General features: G+C 38.4%; 1 protein-coding gene across 2 annotated transcripts in view; it reads left to right on the forward strand.

Annotated features, from left to right (window-relative positions):
- Window positions 1–9,189: 9,189 nt before the first annotated feature.
- Window positions 9,190–24,143, forward strand: part of UNC80 (unc-80 homolog, NALCN channel complex subunit) — a 232,700-nt gene continuing 217,746 nt past the window's right edge. For both annotated transcript variants that reach the window (XM_025404486.1, XM_025404487.1), the window contains exons 1-5: window positions 9,190–9,355; window positions 10,288–10,336; window positions 13,124–13,280; window positions 14,482–14,783; window positions 23,611–23,734. In XM_025404486.1, coding sequence (XP_025260271.1) covers window positions 9,264–9,355; window positions 10,288–10,336; window positions 13,124–13,280; window positions 14,482–14,783; window positions 23,611–23,734 — 724 coding nt within the window. In that variant the 5' untranslated portion in view covers window positions 9,190–9,263. The remainder of the gene's footprint in view (window positions 9,356–10,287; window positions 10,337–13,123; window positions 13,281–14,481; window positions 14,784–23,610; window positions 23,735–24,143) is intronic.

Here is a 24,143-nt window from a genome sequence, read left to right on the forward strand (position 1 = left end):
ACAATTTAAACACTGATAGATGTGATTGTCTATAAAACAAGACACAAATTAAGGAGGCTTTAAGATATTGAAGTCTACCTGAAGTACAATATATACATTTCTTTCTGCCTTCTTAAATCTCTGTAGAAGAATAAGATTTTGTACTCCTGAAACAGACTGTGAGACAATTGATAGGAATCAGAGAACTGGTATAATTTGTTTCGGTGAAGCCACTGAAATTAAAGTTAAAACGGATATCTGGCCAATTAAAGAACTGACCATTCGTGTTTTATGATTTCAAATATGTGAATCTAAAATGGTGTCAGGAACTAGCATCTACCTCTGTACTGTGCAGGCTTCACTGTGTGATGCTGAGTCACTTAACCCTGTGCTTCAGGGATGTGTTGACTAATAAGCCCTAATAAGAAGTCAAGTAAAAAAAAATGTAAGTGCATTGGATTGCAATATTGAGACAGGATGAAAAAGAAGACTGAGCTACAGAAGAGTTCATTTGAAAGGCTAAAAGCCTATGTCATCATGTGAAAAGAATGTTACTAATGATATAGTAGAACAGGCAGTGTTCCAAGTGCTTTATCTATATTGTAGTAATTTTAAAACTTTCCAAAATTTCTTTGATACTCCTCCTCATTGAGATTTGAGGTTTGTATCTCTTCCTCTTGACTCTGGAGCCACCTTAGCGACTTGCTTATAACCAATAAACTGCAGCAGAAATGTTGTTATGTGACTTTTGAGACTAGATAAGAAAAGACTGTGCAACTCCCTTCTGGTACTCTTGGGATGTTCACTCTGAGTGAAGTGATCTGTAAAATGTCAAACCACCCTGAGACTGACACTTAGGAGAGGCCCTGTGTATTCACTCCAGTGGACAGTCCACGTTGAGCTCCCAGTTGTCAGCCATCATCAACTGTCAGCATGTGAGTGATCCATCTGCTGTACATGGTCCATTCAAGTCTTCAAAATAACAACAGCCCCAGCCACATCTTACTGAAATTGCAGGAGAGACTCTAAATGAGAACGTCTTGCTGAGATCTCCCAAATTCCTGACCCATAAATCGTGAGCACAACAAAATGGTTGTTTTATGCTGCTAAGATGTAGACTAACGATTTGTTATAAAACAATGGTAACCAAAAAATAGATTAACTCTAATCCTCATAACAACCTTACAAAATAGCTACTCTTATTCCCATATCTTGGATGAGGAAATTGATTCCCATTGATATTAAATGGAATTCCCAACGTTACATGGCTTGTGGGCAGCAATGCTGATATCTGAACCCAGGTAGTCAGGCTCCAGAGTCATTTCTCTTAAGTATCTTGAAATGAATGTTGTCATGTCTGAATTTATGTGCCATTTCAGATCCTTTTGGCCTCACCTGCCTCTGGAGCCAGTCACCACTTCTTTCAGCTGCAGTCACCTCTACAGAGATTAATGCTAAGTGGACTCTTGCCAACTTCATCTTGCCTAATGCCCCTGCTACCTACTGTCAACTAGTGACCCAGAAATTCCCTATATTGATGCTACGACATGAGATGCTGTAGTACCCTCTCTGAGCCCACACATATGTGTCTAGGCAGTGTGGAGGAGCTAACACCCCATAAAGCAAAATGTACCTCCAGAAAGAACTCTTCTCCTTTTCTTCTGTAGACAAACTCTCCTAAGAAGCAGTAGTTCCAAAAGTGGGCTCCTAGAAGGTAGTCTCCAGATCAAATAATCAATTGCATTTGATATCAAGTAGTACTCAGTCTGGTAATGCACCATCCTATTAACTGTGCCTTCTTTCCCACTTCTTCTGCTTTTCTTCACTCCTGCTGCCTTAGATTGTACTCACCAATAAGAACTAACAGATAGGCCAGTGTTTCAAGTCCTGCTTTTTGAGAAGCTTGGACCAAGATAATGTCTAAACATGTTTTTATTAAATTATTATGCCTATATATACCTAAAATATATAGCATTGTTTTGCATATTTTAAACTAAAATAAATATTATTATACCATAAGATCATTTCACAAGTTGTTCACTCAACACTGTATTTTGGAAATTTCCCTATGTAGCTATATGGAGCTCTAATTCATACGTGTTAAATGTTAAATATTATGTTATTGTGTACATATGTTACAGATAATTTATGTATTCTCCTGTTTATGAATATGCATAGGATCCCTCGAATTCACTACTAAAATATTAGTGTAATGAACAATTATTGTTCTTCTTTTTTTGTGTGTGCATGTGATAAGTCCTCCAGGGGCTACTTAGAAAGAGAATTGTTAGATTGAAGTATGCAAATGTTGCAATTTTACTAGATATTTTAAAATTGGTTTCCAAATGATTTTATAAAGTAAATCCTTACTGGTACTTCTGCAAATTCTTAACAAAACTCAGTATGAGTCTTTTAAAACTCATTTAATTTTGTGGAATTGGAAAATAGTGAAATTGTTGGTTTTATTTCCCATTCCCAGATTATTATTGAATACATTGATTATTATTGAACACACTGATTATTATTGAGGCTACTGATGAGATATGAGCATGTTATCATTTCTCATTTTTTTTCACTTTTTGTCTTTGCTTTTTGATTTTGCAGTAATTCTTAATATATTCTGGGTCCTAGTTCTCTGTCGATTGAATGTATTGCAAATATCTTTTCCCAGTATATAATATCTATTTTTATTTATTATGGGTCTTTCATTGTAGAGACTACTTAATATTTTAAAAGATCTATACTTTCTTATGTAGCTTTAACTTTTTTTAGTCTTTTACAAGAATAATTCAATTTATAAGAAACCAGGAGTTTAAACAATCTATGTTTAAAATTAAGTTTTACTTTTCAAATTTAGGTCTCTAACTCATCTTAAACTTACTATTTGGTACAGTTTCACATAGAAATCTTATTTTTTTCTCAATAGAGACAACACATCCCACTGTGTCACGTGATTTTTCTTAGATTTCATTGTTGGACGTTTTATTCTTTTCTACACGTTAATTTTCTATTCCTATGTTATTGTCACATTGTCTTAATTACTATACAGCATTATAATTCATCAACTAGTTTCTTCTTTTTCAAACCTATCTTAGCCATTTTTGATTCTGTACCTTCCTATCTGAATTTTAAGAACAGTTTTTTAAGGTTGCATTAAAAATCACAAAAAAATAGATTTAAAGAATATCAAAATATGTCTGTATTAAAATGAGTCTTCCTCATTTTTGCAAGTCTTTATATCTTTAAACAATTTATTATGTTTTTTTCCACAAAGGTATTAAATAATTTTTGTTAGACTTATTCCTGGTTACCTTACAGACTATTATGCTATTCTCTAGGCTTAACATAGCAAACTTTAAAACAAATAAATATGATATATTCAGAGAATGATGAATTTTATGAAGTAAAACACAGAAGAATGTAATAGAACATTTCTGGAACATGATAGGGTAGACTATTTCAGGCAAATTAAGAAATAGCCTCATATGAGGTGAAGAAGTTATAATTAGACTGGTGCCAACCCACATGAAGATATGAAAGAAAAAATGCAACACAATGTCCTCAAGAAGCCAATGTGTATAGAGTAAAATGGAGCAGAAAGAGATGTATGAAATGACATCAGAGCATGGAGAGCCTTATCAGCTGGTGTAAAGAGCTTACATGAGTATAGGCCACGGGCTTTGCAGCTTTATTCTGGCACTGAGGTATTACTGAGACTGTCGTCTTTGAACAGATCAGCTATTTGGGCTAAGGATGAACAAGACACATGGGATGTATCCACTTCCACATAGTGGGAATGACCCCAAGGTAAGTGTGCCCTTTGTAATCATGCTTCACCTTCAACTTCTAATGGGTTGCCACAGAGTAATCATCATACACTCCTGACTGACGCATGATACAGCAATCATACTTCACCTTCAACTTCTAATGGATTGCCATAGAGTAATGGTAATGGTAGGCTTTTTTCAAAAACTGCTTTCATTAACTACTATGACTGTTAATATTATTAGTAGCTTTCATGTACTTACAAAGCATTCCAGATTCTGCCTACTGTAGCAATATTTTCCAAAACCCAGCCAGAGTTCTCCTCTGTTCAGCCTATCTGCCAAGAATATTTTTATACACATCTGGCAACTTGGAATCTGGTCACTATGAAAGTGTGTCCTTCTGTTAAAAAAAGAAGATAACCTTGAGGGTCGACATACCTTTAGTTACACCTGTCTAGATCTTAGAGTTTCCTTTCACATGCTTCCTAAGGTCCAGTAACCAGTTTTCTCTCCTGGCTCAAGGTCACTACGTCACTGGGCACCATCAATGGGAAAGATCCACATCCAATCCAATGTCTTGCACAGTGAGATGGTAATAACATGTAGTGATTACCATAGAGCTGGTTCATTGACTATGGTGGTGTAATTTACCACACAAATTCAATTCTTAACTTTCCTCCAAAAGTGCTTACCTGAATTCAAAATCAGACGTATGACAGAAGGCAGTGTAGATAAACTATTTAGATAGGACAGGTTTTTTCTTCACACATGAAATATTTGGGGGTTTTCAGTGAGTACATGAGAAGTAAACCACAATGGTAATATTGATTCTTCACTGAAAAGTTATTTTAAAATCTGATATTAACAATGCTTATTATTATAGATTTCCCCACAAGACTCACTGCCTCAAGGGAACTTGGGAATGGAAGGGGACGTTAGCTCTTCTTTATTTTTTACCATCAATGGAGTAATTCTTTCCTATGTCCTTGAGCAGTTTTCATTCACATGACTTACAGCACTTCGTCCAAACCCTCACAACTAACAATATGCAGTATTACAGTAGAAAGTAGGAAGAGAGCTTTGAAGTCAGACTTCCCAGTTTCCTTCATTTATTGTATAACCTCAAGCAGGTTATAAAACCTTGCTATGTCTCAGTTTTCTCCTCTTTAAATATTGTTTTAATTGACTAATGTGCTTAAAACAGACCTTGACATATAAAAAAGATTCAATGTAAATTATCTGTACATTATCCATTAATATTTTTCTGAAAAATGCCCTACTCCTCTGCCTTGAAATCTCACTCTTACAAAATTACCTTGTCAATTCCTTTACAGTTTATGTAGGACATTAAGCCTGAACTCTTCTATTCTTATCCTTCCCCTTTTCCTGCTAACTTAGCCTCTACCATTACTACTTTTTAATTTCCCATTGTAGGAATTATTCCTGCAGCCAAGGATGATCAATCCAACTATGCCTAAAATGTAGTCTCTTTCAGAGTCTTGTTTGTTAATTATTTCCCTCTCTGAATTATTATTAGCATTCCTTTTTTTAATGACCCTCTATTTCTGACCCATAAATATGTCCAAGTCTCTTAAAAAATATGTGGTAGAGCCATTTGGAAGATATTTTGACATTTTCTACAAGGCTTCTCATAGTCTTAGCCTACAATTCAGCTATTATGCTACTAGGTATTTAACCAAATGAGTTGAAAACTCACATTCACAAAAAAACCTGCACATGAACACTTGTAGCAGCTTTATTCATAATTGTCAAAAATTGGAAGCAACTGAGATGTCCTTCAATAGGTGAATGGATAAATAAACTGTGACATATACATATAATGGAATATTATTCAGCAATAAAAATAAATGAGCTATTAAGCTACCAAAAAACATAAAGGAAACTAAAATGCATGTTGCTCAGTGAAGAAGCCTGTCTGAAAAAGCTACATCCGATATAATTCCAATTATATGATATTCTGGAAATGGTAAAAACTCTTAAGACAGTAAAAAGATCAGTGGTGGCCAGAAGCAGGGAGAGACAGGGAAAGGGGTGACTTGGTGGAGCATAATAGACTTTTAGGGCAGTGAAACTATGATACTTTCATGATGGATTACATTATTTGGCAAAATGTATAGAATTATATATTACAAAGAGTCAACTCTAACATAAACTATGGACTTTAGTTAATAATAATGCATCAATATTGCTTCATTAATAATAACAAGCATACCACACCAGTGCAAAACTGTTAATAACAGAAGAGATTATGGCTAGAGGAAAAAGAGTGTTTATATACTGCAAAGCTGCCCTAAGAAATAAAGTCTATTAATAATATTATTAATATTTAAAAACTCAAGAAGATTAATACAAATCATTTCCCAGCAGCACTTAGATTAGCATTTGCTTGAGTAATTGGAGGAAGGTGTGTGCATATAACAGGACATGGGAATCTTGGGGGCCGTCTTAGAATTCAGCCTATCCCACTATCCTATTCTATCCTGTCATCCATCAACAGCATTTTTTTGTGACAATAAAGTTGATGTCCCCTACACTTCCAAATGGGGCCTTTCTTTTCTCTTTCCATTTATTTGCCTGGATTATTTTATGTACTTCCAAGGTTTTAACTACTTTTTATACAATGTTAACTAAAAAATAATTCTCTTCTACCCAATTAACTCTTTTAAATTCCACACAAATATTTCTAGCTACCTCCATTTCAAATTTCCAAAAAAGACTCAAGGAAAACTCATGAATGCCATTGTATGCACACATAAAATAAGAACATGATTCTTCTTGTCAACTCTTTCTCTTTGAATGAGATCACCACTTACTCAGTTGCTCAAAACAGAAAACTTGGAGCTTTTGCTGACATTTATTGAAAGCTTAGTATAGATCTGAGACTCTCTTAAATTCTTTTTTTAAATTTTTATTTTAAGTTCAGGGGTACATGTACAGGTTTGTTACATAGGTAAACTTGTATCATGGGGATTTGTTGTATGGATTTATGTATGTCATCACTCAGGTATTAAGTCTAGTACCCATTAGTTATTTTTCCTGATCCTCTCCCTACTCCCAGCTTCCACCCTTTGAAAGTCACCAGTGTGTGTTGTTCCCTTCTATGTGTCCATGTGTCCATGTGTCCTCATCATTTACAAGTATTAACATTCAATCCTCACAACATCTCTATGGGGGAAGGTATTCTTTGAAAATCTTAGCAGAGTTTTTTCACTTTTCTAGGATATTATATTTAGTTAATGGTAGGGCTAGAGCCAAAACTGTCTGGCTCAAAACCTAAGCTCCTGACCAATGTGCCATTTTTCTTTTCCTATACCCACTTGGTCATCACGTCCTATTAATTCTACCTCTGCAATATTCTTCAAACTCACCCCCTTGTCTGTAGTTGCTATTATGATCAGGGTTCAGGATCTCATAAAACATTTCTCTAATCTCCATACTGGTGTTCATTAATACAAGTCTTGCCTGTTTCAAACAATCCCTACATTCCTGTCATGTCATTCACACTTAAATGGATATGAAGTTTCTACTTCTCTGCTTAAAGGTCTTCTAGGCAAACTTTCTAGCCTGTCATAGAAAGTCTCCATCTGATTCCTGCACATAATTTCTGCCTTGACCCTTTGTTCATAACTGAATCTGCATTCATATCTCCCATGATTCTTTTCTCTTTTCATGTCTGTCTTCTCTTAATATTCAGACTTCCTTGTGAGCAAGAGTCCATGTAATTCCATATAGCTATATGAGTATATAAAATGCACTCAACAAATATGCCTTGAATAAACTATATTTAGAATCTTTCTTTGTTTCAAGATCCATATTTGAGATCATAAGATCCATATTTTTGAGTTTCATAATAAAAGATATCTTCAAGAAAGTAAATGAAGAATTTTTTTCTATGGTGAAAAGTATCAATATATACTATGTTGTTAATTATATATGAAATATTACATCTGTTGAGATTACGACCTGGAGTCTGATTCTTCACTTCATCGATTACACAAATATCTTTGCTCTAAAAGATGAGGCCAGGCATGGTGGCTCATGCCTGTAATCCCAGAACTTTGAGAGGCCAAGGTGAGAGGATTGCTTGAGCCCAGGAGTTTGAGACTAGCCTGGGCAACATAGTGTGACCCCCCATCTCTACAAAAATAAAGAATTAGCTGGGAATAGTGGTGCACACCTGTAGTCCCAACTGTTGGTGAGACTGAGCTGAGAGGATCTCTTGAGCCTGGGAGGTCAAGGCTGCAGTGAGTCGTGATTGCACCTCTGCACTATAGCCTAGTTGAAAAGTGAGATTCTGTGGAAGAAGAAGAAAGAAGAAGGAGAAAGAGAAGGAGAAGGAGAAGAGGAGGAGGAGGAGGAAGAAGGAAGGGGAGAAGGAGGAGGAGGAAGGAGGGGGAGGAGGAGGAGGAGGAATTGCAGGTAGTTACTATTCGGATTGCTTCACCCCACCTCACCCTCCTCCCCGGCCTACTTGTTTTACTACTAAATAATATATCTAACAACAATCCAAATATATATATTTATATACATATAAATATATATATATATATATAAATATAAGCATTTGACTATTACAACTGAAGGTAAATGGTAGCTATAACTGTGGGCGAACAGGATCACCCAACTGCATTTAATGGACTGTAATAAACCGCATTTCCTCACAGCATGATTCAAATGTTCTTCCTCACTTTGCAATTAACTGATATCCACAACTGGTTACTTTGGGAACTTTGTATTCCTGCTTTAAGAAAACAAAAGGTTTATTTCTTGTGGTTATCATATAAAAGTAACTTCTCACATGTGAGATCTTTCAAGCTTCCTCTCACTTGCCAAGCTTGCCTCCCCTTCCTGGTTTACATATTTAATAATTTTCATGTGTTCCTCTGGCTAAACCCTGGACTCCTGACCTCCTTGCTAGAGGTGAGAATGATGCCAGGGTTAGTGACTGCTCTGCGGTTCCCCAAAGCTCCTCCTACCCAGACGGTGACAGTTTGGATGCTGAGGTTGGAAAGCAGGACAGGGGACACTCCTGAGTGCAGCTCGGAGCGGGGAAAGCCGAATTCCAGGGGCTGAAGAGGCCACGCAGGGGACCAGCGCCTGCGATGCGGAGCGCGGACTTCTTGGGCCATACCTCTGAGGCTCAAGCTGCCCCGGATTCGCTTCTCCGGCAGTGCAGCCCGGCGCGGGCCGCTGTCCACAGTGGGAGGTGCTGAAAGCAGGGAGCGGGTGCGGGGGCGGCGAGGCGGACGGCTGCTCCGAGCGCCCCCCTCCTCGCTCGGCGGCTCCTCCAGCCCTCCCCTCCTCCCGCAGCCATGTTCCACGCGCGGGGAGGGGTGGGGGGAGGGGAGAGGCACGGGGGATCAGGGCGGAGAGAGCCGGCTCTGCCTCGGGGAAGGAGGGGATGAGAGTTGGGGGGAGCAACGGGAGGAGGCGGCGGCGGCGGCTAGCGAGGAGACAGAGCTGGGTCCTGCAGTAGGACTCCCGGGAGCCACCATCATGGTGAAGAGGAAGAGCTCCGAGGGCCAGGAGCAGGACGGCGGCCGTGGCATCCCCCTGCCCATCCAGACCTTCCTGTGGCGGCAAACCAGGTGAGGGGCGCAGAGGGCGCGCCGCGGGCCGCCCTGGGCTGGGGGCGCTCCCGGGGCCGCCTGGGTCGCCGCCGCCGCCGCCGCCGCCGCTGAGGCCGCGCCACAGCCTGCAGCTCCCTCTCTGGGGCTGGAAAACAAGCCCTCTGCACCCGCTTAAAAACACGCATTAAAATATGTATATATATATTTCAGTGAAGTTTGACGACAAGCAGATTGGCAGTTGTCGAATAAATGTATACATTATTTTAGGGGGTGGGAGGGCAGAGAGCCTGGGAAGAGGGGGCGGGGAACTAGGAAAGATAATTATGACTGGTTGTGCTCCTGCGTCCAATTCCCCCTCCGTCTCCTGCTGTAATTCTAGCCCAGTGACCTGTTGTTTTTCCAGCTCCTGTTTGGTGAATATCTGCTATGCCCACTTGTTAACCATTTTGCTCAGATTAATCTCCCCAGTTAAAGCTCCTGAGGATCTGTGATAAGGGACCCTCCCCCCTAACCCTGGAAAGGCCTCACACCTATTCCAATAAACAGAAAAGGGTTTTTTTAAAATTATTGTTATTTTAGAGATTTATCAGGTAAGAAATTAGATTCTAGAAATCGTGACCCACAAGCCGTGTTCAATTTTCAGTTTTTATTATGGCTGTACACGTAAGTAATGCACCACTTCTGACCACTGACGATTTAAAATCTTAAAAGTCTTCAGAATAAGAGTGGATACCAAAAACCATCGAGATCCACTTCTCTTTCATATATGCAATTACACGCGTAAAAGAAAATGTCATCAGCTGTTCAACACCTGCTCATTAAAAAGCTATAAGGAAGCATGAAATTTGAATTTCATAGCACCCTGTCTTATTCATTGAAAAATATGTCACAAGGATGCTTTAATAATAATTTTACTTATGTTTATTAACAAATATCTATTAATTTTTCAGTGCATTTTTGAGGCCAAAACTGGGGAAGCAATATGAAGCTTCTTGTGTGGTATGTGATTTTCACCATTTAATAATTATTTCCCTATTCTGTGTGGTGGTTTGAACCCAAAGACAGGTTTTAAATCAAATGGACTATATATATTAATTCACTTGGCAAATATTATTGATCACCCACTGTGTGCGAGGCACAATTCTCTGTGCTGGAACAAAGCAATGATAAAAACAAATAGAGTGTTTACATCCTAGTAGAAAGGGGACAAGCCACAAACAAATAAGTATATACATAGTAAGCCAGATGGTGGTAAGCACTATGGAGAAAAATTAAGCAAAAAGAGATACTAGGTAGCACTAGGGAGGGGAGTTTTATAAGCAATGGATAGATAAGGCTTATCTATCTATTAATGTGAACCTTGGCCAAAGACACAAGGGGAAGGGAGGGAAGGACAGCTGAGGGAAGAACAGAGGAAACATGTTAAAGGAAATTAGCACCTACTGGGGAATAAGTGAAAGGGTGGGGAGGGATCCAGTGGTAGAAGAGAAGGCAGAGAGACAACAGAGAACCAGGTGGTGGAGGGTTTTTTTGCCCCCTGCAAGTGTGAAGTCGAATCCTTAATCAACAAAACTGAGACTTACAGTGGAAGTTCATATGATAGAGTGCCTGTGAAAGAACTACTTGAACAAAATATATGCATCTCTGCACTTTTATGTCTTGCATATGTTTTCCAATTCTAAAAATGAATAATATAAAATAGTTGTGAAAATAATACTGCTAATATTTATACAAAATAAAATGCATTTGTCCTGAGATTCTAAGGGAATCTTATATCCCTATAAATTCTTATTTTACAAATTGAGAAAATAAGACATGAAATCATGAAGCAAAATTAAAATGGACTTTTCACAGCCTTCATTAATATTTGGAGCTTACCTAAAAGTCTTTACATTGCATATATTCTAACCTAAAAATGGAAATCTACCAATTTGGATATTGCCATGCATATTTACGAATAGCTACGTGGATGACCTTGTGGTAAGGAGCTCTGAGATGTGTTAGGGCAAAAAATTCTGATGGAAGCCAACTGGAAAGTTAAACACATACCTGCCCACGTAACGTAGGAATTTGTTTCGTTGCATCTCCTGTCTTTCAATGTTGTCACAAACACATTTTTTGTTTTAAAAATATAACTTTCTTATAAGGACCTTTTAATGGAATTTGTTGTTGAACTTAGCTTGTTAGAGTAATTTGACACTTGAAATCTCAGACTTTCTTAACCATGCTGACAATTATACTAGCTTAAAATAATCCTGACTTTTCTCTGTTCTTGGCACAGATATTTCTGACATTTTTAATGTAGTCACACAATATCAAATAGTAAGTTACATTAATGGATAGATAGATAGGGATAGAGATACATAGATCTCAATATAGAAAATAATTTCCCAAGTTTAAAAAAAATATTAAAAGTTGTATTAGTGACACTTAAGGAGAAACTGACATTACCCAGAACACTCTGAGATTATGAAATGCATAACTCATCCTCTACAGTATAGTCATTAGAGTGTATAGATTCTTTATAATCTTTTAGTCTCTAATATACACACCCTTTACTTCATGAATACTTAGATACCTGAGGACTGGTGAATTTTATAATATTTGTATTTATATCACCAACATATCTAAAGGCCTTTATCTAGTTTCTTAAAGCAAAATGTTACATCTCTCATTATGCTCTTTGCCAAAACCTCAGTGTGCCCTTCATTATAAAGGTGAATTTTTTATTTTTCTTTTTTTGAATCAAAAAGTAAAAAGTTTTCTTTGGAAATCTCTGTAGTAAGCCATATTAGGATACCTGTCTTTCTCATAGGTATTGTAATAATTCCAGTAATACAGTTTGAACACTTGGTACTTGTATTGTGATTATTATATAGAACATTTATATAATTTTCTTGACTGGGGCATCAAGTGCCAATCATGTTCTTACAAGCCAAACGTTTATTAAATTTATTCTAATATTTGGTAACTACATTTTCTCCAACACCTTACAGTGATATTCTCTCCTCTCTCAAAAGAAAAAAAAATAATTGAGTAGGTCAGAGTTGTTACTTGTTCTGGAGTGCTACGCGCTCTGATACTCTCTGAGTATCTCTGGCAAGGATAGAAAATTTAATAACCAGCGAAGTAAAGATGGCTTATTTTCCTCCTCCCTCCCTCCTTCCTGCTCTCCCTTCCTTTCTTTCTTTATTCCACAGATATATTAAGTGTCTTTTATTGTTCCAGGCATTAGGTAGAGAGTGTTCTGTGCCAGGTCATTGTCAAGCCATGAGATAAATCAGGGATTCCAAAATCAGAATCCTTGAAAAAGTAATATCTTAGTTAACACCAGTTGAAGAAATTGACATAAATTCTATTTCTCAAGACACTTTGACAAAAAACTCATTTTGGTCTGCAGTTTTGACAGCCTTTTGGATGACTCAGCAACATTTTATAAACTATACATCCAAAAATCTCATAAGGTTAAATGTTTTGTTCCTATTTGTTAGAGGAAGCTTACTTTAACAGAAATAAAAATCGTTTGTTAATTCAAGCCATTTACTTTGGCTCAAAAGCCTGCAAATGGGTAGATAATAGAAAATTATTACTGACCCATTGCACATCAACATATACAAGAAAATGCAATGAGTTCTCCCTAAAGAATTTGGTCCAGTAATTTGCACCTTTTAAGAAGGGGTACAGTACCTTGCTGTTCATTTTTTCACTAATCAGAATCTTCCGTTTCTTAGTTTACATGGTTTTGGATTTTGGCTTTTCTTATTGTTTTTGTTTTTGAATTTACAGTCCTTTGAGCGAGTGTTGGTGGAAAACAAGCTGCATGGCCTCTCTCCAGCTCTTTCTGAAGCCATTCAGAGCATTTCCAGATGGGAACTGGTGCAAGCTGCTTTGCCTCATGTCCTCCACTGCACTGCAACCCTGCTTTCAAACCGAAACAAGCTAGGTTGGTGCCCTGCATTACTTCTTTATTGCATGTCATTGCCCTTTGTGTTCAACACTCATCATAGTAACCTGTATTGAGTAGTTTCTGTTTTCTCAAGCACTGTGCATACATTATCTCATTTAATTATCACAAAATCCTCCTCACACTTATACTATCATTATTTTCGTTTTACCAATAAAGAAACTGGCTGTCTTGTTTTTAATTTTTTAATTTTACAAGTAATATATGAATATTTTCTCCTCTTAAACTGGTTGTGGTGGCTCATACCTGTAATCCCACCACTGGGAGGCCGAGGCAGGTGGATCACCTGAGGTCGGGAGTTCGAGACCAGCCTGGTCAACATGGTGAAACCCCGTCTCTACTAAAACTACAAAATTAGCCAGGCGTGGTGGTGCGCACCTGTAATCCCAGCTACTTGGGAGGCTGAGGCAGGAGAATCACTTGAATCTGGGAGGTGGAGGTTGCAGTTAGCTGGGATCACACCACTGCATTCCAGCCTAGGCGACAAAGTGAGACTCCGTCTCAAAAACAAACAAACAAACAACAACATCAACAAAGTTAAAATATTAGAGGTAAGCTAAGACCTTCACCTGCCCAAGATGAGTCCTAGCCAAGGTCATCCTTTTTGTTCTCTCAGTGCCTAAAGCAACCACTCTCATGAACTGGGCATATTTGCCTCAGACATTTTCCAACTTTGTAGTACTGTGTGTGAGTATGTGTGCACATGTGCATAAGAACTATTTTTTAGAATATTTTACAGATTGCTATTCTCATTTGGCAATGTGTCCTACCCATGTACCCCACGTTAGTGTACATACTCTTCTCCACCCCATTTCCTCCCCCTGTTTGAGCCTCTGCTCAAATATTACTTCATAGAGGGACCTTTCTAGGTCACATTGTCTAAAATAGGATCACTTTTATCTTCAGAGCCTGTATTTTTAACCACTATGCTGCCTATTTGGAAATATATTTGGGTACCTAACTGAAGAAAAGTGATTCAGCAGTTTCTGCCCCCATGGCAGCATATCATTCTGCGGAGATTACAGCCAGCAGGGGAGTCCAAAAAACAAGAATGAGCCCTGCTAGCAGTGGTTGTAAGAAGTGTAGAGAAAGCAGGGATATTCTTCCCAGACCCAACGTTGACATCTATTGCTCTGGTCACAGAGTTTGCTTAACCTGCCTGTGTAATTGTCCCATGCAGGCCACCAGGATAAATTGGGTGTTGCTGAGACAAAGCTCCTTCACACTCTACACTGGATGCTTCTGGAGGCCCCCCAGGACTGCAACAATGAGCGATTTGGGGGTACAGACCGAGGCTCCAGCTGGGGTGGAAGCAGCAGTGCTTTCATCCACCAGGTTGAAAATCAGGGTTCTCCAGGGCAGCCTTGCCAAAGCAGCTCTAATGACGAAGAAGAGAACAACCGAAGAAAGATCTTCCAGAACTCCATGGCTACCGTGGAGCTCTTCGTGTTTCTGTTTGCTCCCCTGGTACACAGGATCAAGGTAAGCAGAAACCCAGTGTTAGAACTGGAGTGGGTGGAGATGTGGTGAGGATAGACTTCAAATGATATTTCCCTATTTGGTCGGGCATGTCTTTGTATGACCTTACAGCAAGTCAAGGCATGGAGAACTTTATTTCTGTGTTAAACTACTGAACATTGCTTCAAAAGCACAAATTTCCACATAGCTTTTACCTACTTAAAAAATCCTCAGTGGTTCTCCCTCTGCCTCACGATAATGCCCAACATATTAAACATAAAATAAAAGATCAACTATGACGTAGGGTTTAAATTGCTTTCTTGATTTATAGACTATTGGTTCCTACTGTCCACCTCATGATCCAGCATTTGAAACCATGGCAGCCGTTCTCTGAATATGCCCTTGCTGATCGCTGTACTCTCCTTTCGCCCCTCTATTCCTGTCATAGTGTTCAAACTGCAACTTTACTGTCATCTTTAACATGAAGCTATTCCTTAGACCTCACCATCTAGACTTCATTACTACCTCCTTCGCATTTTTATAGCACCTTGTAACTACCTCTCTTATAATACAGCGTCTAAATTTTAGTGGGGTGTGGTGGCTCACGCCTGTAATCCTAGAACTTTGGGAGGTGGAGGCAGGTGAATCACTTGAGGTCAGGAGTTGCAGGCCAGCCTGGCCAACATGGCAAAACTCCATCTCTACTAAAAATACAAAAATTAGCCAGGCGTAATGGTGCACACCTGTAGCCCCAGCTACTCAGGAGGCTGAGGCAGGAGAATCTCTTGAACCTGGGAGGCACAGGCTGCAGTGAACCTAGAACATGCCACTGCACTCCAGCCTGGGTGACAAAGCGAGACTGTCTCAAAATGAAAAAAAGTAAGTTTTAACTTGTTATGTTCTGTAGACTTTTAGACAGTTGGGTATATAAGAATTGCTTTTTAAAATATTTTTAAATGCTTAAAATACAAAACATAGGATTACATGGAAACCAGTTATCTCAAAATACAATCATATCCACTTGGAGGAGACAATATAATTTGAAATCACTGTGCCACCACTTTTTAGCTGTGTGATTTTGTTGATATTACTTAACCCCTCAGTTGCTCTAACACAGGGTGAGTATATGTAAGACAGACACGGCAGTTCCAACGCATGAAAAGAAATCAAGAACTATTTGTTACTTCTGTGAATGAATAAATTAACAAATTTCACTTAAGTGCTAAGATAAGAATTTATATGTTCCTCTACTCTTTAATAGAATATTATAATCCAGTGAATGGATCAAGTTAACTGTGGTTCAAGTTAGCAATGTATTTATGAAGGTGGTTCTGAACATTAACAGTCACCATGAAGGGAACAGACTAGAGAGTATTTTCATTCATTTTTAGTTTCCTAAAAAATTCACTTTCCATTAACTCTCCCCATTGCAAGGAGAAATAGATTTGAAACTACCTATAAATTCCCAAAATGCAACACATACACTGACCGCATTGCCTATCAAACATACGAAACTCTTTAGGTGTCAGGTCAAATTAAATTGCCATTTTAAAATCTCTAGCTTTCCATTTTAAAGTATTTTATACAGGTGATACTTAGTAAGAAGCTCTGCTTTAATAGGGACTGTCCACCTGGCCTGTGAGCCCTGCAGGACCTACCCCTGCGTACCTCCTGGGCCTCAACTCCCTCTATCTCACTGGCCTTTCTCCCATTCACTAACCACCTTCAGGCTTGTGGGAGGCTCACGCTCAAACTTGACAAGTGCATTTTTGTGTTCAGATCCTTGCACTGTTTTTTTCAACTTGAAACACTGACCCTACCTTCTACACTCAGATTTTCACATGGCCATGTACTTGTCATTGGTTTACTCACAACTCAAATGGCAACACTTCAGAAAGTACTTCCCTGGCTACTCTCGAGCAACTAGCAAGCTATCCTACATTTTTTTCCTTGTTAGCACTTACCAGAAGCTGGAATTATTTATGCATTTGTCTGCATGTTTGTTGCCCTTCAGCCTCACTGAACAGAGATCCTTGAGTGAAGGGAGTCTGCCTTTCCTGATGACAGCTGTATCTCTAGTGTCTCAAATAGTGTCTGTCGTATATGAGGCTCTCAATAAATATTTAATGACTGACACACTGAGTAGACTTGTCATTATCAGAAGCTGATCCAAGTGCTAAAAACAGCATATTTAGAAATGAAGCCGTTAAAATGGAGAGGACAGGAGAGAAGTCTTCTTAAAAAGTAGCCCCAAAAAGATCTTTATATGTTGACAAATATCACCTGGAAAAATGTGGAAATATAGGAGTGCCCAGGGTGGCTGTAATTTTATTTTTAAGACATGGATGGGAGTCTAAGTTTTGGAAACAGATAGGCCTGTATTTGAATCCAGTGCCTGCTGCGCTCTATAAGAGTTTGTGCAAATAATTTCTATAAACCTCCATTTTCTCAAGTATAAATTGGACCTAAGAATAAATGTATAGGGCATTGTGAAGATTGAACAAGTTATAGTATTCAACCTGATACAAAGAAAGTCATTAACAAATGTTAGTTGTCTTTAGTGTTGGTATTTTATTGCTGCTGGTATTATGTATTATTAGTAGAAAAGAAGCAAGGTCTCCTTTCAGGAGAGACTACTCAAATAATTGGAAAAGTTGGCTGAAGATCCTCATGTTTAACTTATAGCTTGGGAATGGAGCATTTAAAAAGGAGTAAGACAATTCATACAAAATACTACACAGTGGTTGATATACATAAACAATTATTGTTAGTGGTATTAATAACATTTTTATCATTTTGTATTATATTATTATATTATCATTATAGTTTCATCATTTTGTCATTGCTATGAGGAAAGCATTGTTCTTGATGCTGTAGAGAATAAAAAGTATTCATTTGATAATTTTTGCCATAAGGCCTTTTCTGCTTGAGAGATATCTGGTTTTTTCAAGTTGTTGGGGAATGTACAATCTCTAGATCAGGATTTCTCGGCCTTGGCACTGTTGGCATTTGGGGCCAGATAATTCTTTGTTGTGGGACACTGTTCAATGCATTGTAGGATATTTAGTAGAGTCTCTGGCCTCCATCCATTAGATGCCAGTAACAACCCATTGCCCCTGAGTTGTGCCAACCACAGATGACTCCAAATGTTGCCAAATGTTCACAGATGGGTGTGTGGAAGGGAATTGGTCCTGATTGAGAGCCACTGCCTTACATCTTTCATTTGCCTGCCGTTATCAGGCTCTGTTGGAGCCTATCGTCTTTCCCTACCCATGTAAACTTCCCCTCACCAGCATCATTAACATCCTTTTATCCCTATGCTTCTTTGCAGTTGTCTTTCATGACTCCAACTCCAGATCAAGACCAAAAATCACATTTTCTTTTTTTTTTTTTTTGAGACGGAGTCTCGCTCTGTAGCCCAGGCTGGAATGCAGTGGCCGGATCTCAGCTCACTGCAAGCTCCGCCTCCCGGGTTCACGCCATTCTCCGGCCTCAGCCTCCCGAGTAGCTGGGACTACAGGCGCCCGCCACCTCGCCCGGCTAGTTTTTTGTATTTCTTAGTAGAGACGGGGTTTCACCGTGTTAGCCAGGATGGTCTCGATTTTCTGACCTCGTGATCCGCCCATCTCGGCCTCCCAAAGTGCTGGGATTACAGGCTTGAGCCACCGCGCCCGGCCAAAATTCACATTTTCTATCCCCACCCAGAAATCTGCATGCTGCTGGGGAAACCACACAACCATCCAGACTAATGTTTCTGCAACACCGTGGTCTCTAAACCCAGTGTGCCGTGCTGCCCCACTTGTCAGTCCTTTCCTTGATTTTCCCCCTCAGGTTCCCACTCAGCACTTACTGTTGCAGGATGGGGCTTGTATAACACATGGTGCTGTAGGAGGCATGGGAGGCCAAAATTTAATCAAAGCATGAACCCATGCCTCCATATCCTCACCTCCCATTTATTTACTCTTCAATCTCTTATTCTTGCTTCTAGTTGCCTCTATTATGTGACAGAATATTTTCACTATCATTTCTAATTTTTACAACTACCCACAGGGATGTGTGTATCTTTTCTCCATTTTACCAGAAGGGAAATTGAGGTCCATAGAGATAATAGTAAAGATTGTGAGTAACCAAGATGGAATTTAAACCCAATCCCATCTGATTTTGTATAAAACTACAGTTTTTTAGGTTTCTGTACCAGAGGTTTTTTTTGTTTTCTTTTTTTTTTCCACTCAGGTCATGAACAACCTCTGAGTTGTTGAATCTAATCTCTATTTGCAGCCCTCATTTCATTAAACCTCAGCTGCGTTTGAAATTACCATCATGCCCTTTTCTTTCAGTTCTCCTGATGACACCACACCCTTCTGGTTCTTCTTGCATCTCTGACTCTGTCTGCTCTATGTCTATTGAGAGCTCATCTTTTTTGTCTGCCCCTTTAACATTGGGGCTCCCCAGAGATGCATTCTTCACGCTTTGTTCTTTTCACTCTCCTTTCTCCTAGGAAGACTTCCTTCGGCTTCATTTACCATGTATGTCCTGCATGCTGAGGTCACCTAATTATACATTTCAAATCCAGGCTCCTATCTTTGCCTGTTAGACCAAATTGTCAAATGACTTTTCCAAATAGATAATCCATGGGAAATTCAAACTGCACCTGTAATGAGCCCCGTCCCTAGATTCTATATTTTAGATAATGGATGTATTCACAAAAACTCAAACTACCTTTCACTATCCCTCATCCTTACTTGCACATTCCACTAATCACAGAGTCCTACTCATTTTTTCTCCTAAATATTTCCCAAATTTATTACATATTTTTCATTCCTACTTAACTACCTTAACCCAAGCTTTTATCATATCTTACATGGACTGTTTACTTCGACCATTTTCTTACTAGATTCAGTCTCCTGGCTTGTCTCATAAAATCTAACCTCAACACCAAGGTGACCTATCAAAAATGTAGACAATATCACCAACATACTTAAAATAATTTGGTGATTTCTCATCATACAGAGTACAACTCCAGCTTCTTAGTCTGGTAAACTGGGCCCTCTATGACCTGTCTGACTACTTCTCCTGTCTGTGAACTCCAGATGTTTGAAGTCTCCCCAAGAACATAGCATACTTTTTTTCAGATCTTTTCTCATGTTGGTCTTGCTGACTGGAATGCCCTCATACCTCACTTCTCTTTCTAGAAAACTCCTACTTATCCTTTAGGACTTCATTTGAGATCCATCTTTCCCTCTTTCTCTACTTCCATAATATTCTAGGTACAGCTTTATTTTTATACTTTGTTTATTATCATCTCTTTATGTGGCTCTCTCCCCCACTAGATTCTAAATGGTCTATTTGTAGGAATTATCATTGTACACATGATAACTAACATAGTATCTGTGTTTAATAGGTATTTAAATAATATTAAGTGAATAAATTAGTTCACTAATTTGTAAATAAACCTAACATAAATGACTAATGCTTTTGTAACACAGTGTATTATTCAATGCATATTTTATATTCTTTTAATTTATAATTAGCTCAAATAGTTTATATAAAATTCACAGTCTGGAAATCCTGTGTAATATATTATTAATTTTAGGCCAAATTTAATTTTATCAATGAAAAATGATGAATGTTTGTTAAACTAAGGCATCTTCTTTAAATATGGTATCAACGTTGTCATGATTTTGTCATGTTCACTTATTTTTTCAACAAATACTTATCGCGTGCCTGCTATATGCTAACTATTGTTCAATGTCCTGGAGTAACAGCAAGAAATAAAATAAAAAGCAAGCCCTTCAGGGGATTTTAACAAAATCCATATGTGTAAAGTAAACAACTTTAAAATGGAACTTTAAATAATAGTTGTTTCTTTAAATCTCTCAAAGCTACTAGTAAATACATTCAGAATTGCTTTATGACATCATGGAAACAGGTTCTCAGTGAAAGCAAGAAAAGTATCTGAAATGTGGGGATATTACCTCTATATGTGCTTACATTTCTGGCTTTTCTCAGGACCTTCTAGACTACCTGCTTCACAACTGTTTGGATGATAAAGAGTGTCCTCTCCAGTTATTGAGTTTCTGCTTGTGTATGTATACATAGCATGGTGTGTTCCATTAAAAGAAACTCTAGAAGAGACACTAGAGGCCCAGAGTTTATACATTCATCCAAGTTAGGAAGACTTACAAAGGAAGATACCAACACAAGAGAAGGCCACAGGTGCTGCAGGCATTCAGGTCTGAAGAGTGATTGGATTTATTTGGAGAAGGTAAAACATGTTCAATTAATGAACATATTAGTTTGGTATTGTATTGATGTTCGAGGAAGTGCACAGAAGAAGGAGATCTCAACTTGTATTCAAGAAATATACAATCTACTTGGAGATGTATCAAGTAAAACAAAATGATGGCCATGACCATCAGTGAGTGCTGTGTCATGCTAATAGATCAGATGTTAAAGCCCAGGATTTCAGTACAAGAGAGATCACTCCCTGCTGCAGTTTCCACTGGAGTTTTACTTGTGTTAACATTTCTCATGAGAAACATGGAAAAGGACTGAGCTCAGAAACTAATAAATCATTAAAACAAGGTCAATTGAGGTTTGGTTTCCTGTATTTGTGGAGACAAATCTAATAAGATTTGCTTAATGTTAATTTCCTGTTTCTACATACAATACCATGCATACTTCGTCGTGTCCATTCCAAGGGAATTTGGGTTACTCTCCTCTTAACTTCACAGCTGTCTGTCTAACTGCTTACTTGGTATCTCTAGCTTAATGTTTAACAGAGATCTCAAACTTAACATGTCTGAAACTAGGCTTCTGAAATCCCCAAACCTGCTCCTACTTCATCTTACCTATCTTCCTTAATTGCAAAGCCAAAAATCCTTGACATCTTTTTCTCTCACACTCCACATCCAGACAATTAGCAATTTCTGTAAGTTGTATCTTCAAAATGCATTGAGAATCTACCACTTATCATTTTGCCCTCTATTAGTACCCCTGTCTAATCATCTTTCACCTAGATGATAACAATAGCTTCCAAAATAGTCTCTTCTTTCACTGTTGCCCTTTCTCAAACTATTTTCAACAGCCTGAGTGAACCTATTAAAATATACATCCAATCATGTCACTCTGCTACTTGAAATCTTCCAGTGGCTTCCCATCTTAATAATTGCTAAAGTCCTTATCAAGACCTATCCGGCAGTATATTATCTGGCACTCAATGACTTCTCCAATTTTTTTTCTACTTTTCTCACATTCACTTGACTCTAGGCACACAGTCTCTTGGCTATTTCTGAACACACTAGGCACATTTAGGGCCTTTGTGTTTGCTGATCCTCTTTCATGGAATACTTTTCCTGGAGATAGCTACATGACCGCTCCTTCATTTCATTCAGAACTTTACTCAAATGTCACTTTCTCAATAAGGCTTCACCTGATTCTCTGGTCTAAAATGACAACACTTTGTCTGAGACAGCCCTTCACTTCCTCTCTACACTATGAACAGAGATTTTTGTATGCCTTGTTCACTGTTGCATTTAAAACCCAGAATAGTACCGGGTATATGGTAGGTGTTCTATAAATATTTACAGAATATATGCAGAATGAATTTAACCAAATGCTTTATGTGCTTTTCTAATACTTCCACAGGGAATTCTAGAGACTTTCCCATTGTGGGAACTGTGTGGCTCTGTTGCCAAGTGGTGTCAGAATCCCAGTCTAGCCTTTAGGTTTCTTTTTACTAGGTACAGAGTTGCTTTTCTTTTTCTATTTTTCCAGTTGCTTCTGAGTTCTTTTCCTTCAATCTCAATGGTTTCCAACCCCAGCTATGTGTGAGAGTCATCAGGGGGATATTAGAAAATCTCACAGGATTCTAATTTAATGGGTCTGGGTAGGAGAGGTAAGTGATACCTAGGCCTCTTAGGTTTAAAAGCTCCCCTGGTGATTATAATATGCAAGCTGGGGTTGCAAATCACTGCTGTAAGTGAGTTCCTGGATCTCAGCTGTATTCGTTAATCTGGGATCACATTCTCTACTTCTATCTTTACATTGTTTTGAGAGACTGAGGTGTTTAAGATATAATCTCAGAATGTCACATATTTGTACTTATACAATATGATAGCAGAGGATATGCTCTTGAAAGATACTTTGAATCACAGATAAATTGAGTGAGTATGGGTTATAAAGTCAGCCCTATTCAGCAAGTATTTATTGAGTATCTGTTGTGTACCCAGTTCCTAATGCTATGATAAACATTGTGATGATGCTCGAGGCTGAGAGGGAAGGAGAATGCTTGATTTATCCTTGCCCTCAAGAAATGAAAGGTTATTAAGAAGACAACATTACAAAATAATACACTATGAAGGGTCAAATTATATGTGCCTGATTCCCTAAAATGTAAGAAAAGAGATGGACTGGATAATAGAATGTCAAAATAGCCAGTATCTGAGTATTTTGCCTTATAAGGGAGAAATAAGGACACTTAAATAATTAAGAGGAATGATAATAATAACCAAAGTGAAGAGATCTGCCAAGACTCCTGAAATAAACAAGTTTCAACCACTGCAAACAAAAAACAATAGTTTGTGTATTCAATGCTTTGCCCAAAGCTATGTTTTGATTGGTCATTAGTTTTGGATAAAGCAGACAACTGGGATTTTCATAGTAATTGCAGTGATAACTTTTGGTCATTGGTTTACTCTAGAAACATTCATCTGACTGATGAGAGAAGGTTTGGCAGATAAATCCACTCTGAAAATAACCTTATGAATGATATTAATCCTTGCATTGATTGGTCCCTTTAAGCAGTTGTTACATGTCAGTTATTGGACATAGATCTTCTCTTCCCCCCTAGGAATCTGACCTCACCTTCCGTCTGGCCAGTGGGCTTGTCATATGGCAGCCCATGTGGGAACACAGACAGCCCGAAGTCTCTGGCTTCACCGCACTGGTGAAGCCCATCAGGAACATCATTACAGGTTTGTAACTTGGACACTCAGTGGGACAGTTTTAGCGGATTCCCTCACACGTAGTAGTTAGAGTGATGGGATAATTTGCCTCTAAGAAGTCAAAAAGAAGCAAATATCTCCATGGAGTTATTTAAGTATCCTGATATAGGGCTTATTCACATGAGGAAAAACTACTCCGAATCAAGTGCACGGACTTTGGGCAATTCATTTAGACTTCCTGTGCCTCAGCTTCCTCATCTGGAAACTGAGAATGTAAATATCATATTAATACTACTTCCAAGATCATTACGAAATGGAGCTAATATATGTAAAACTGCCTAGAAGAATGTCTGGCACATAGTAAGTGGCAGCTGCGATTATTATTATTATCATTGTTATGTTATCATCATCATCATGGTAAATGGAATAGAGGCTCCTT

Source organism: Theropithecus gelada, chromosome 12 (assembly GCF_003255815.1).
Source record: "Theropithecus gelada isolate Dixy chromosome 12, Tgel_1.0, whole genome shotgun sequence".
NCBI lineage: Eukaryota > Metazoa > Chordata > Mammalia > Primates > Cercopithecidae > Theropithecus > Theropithecus gelada.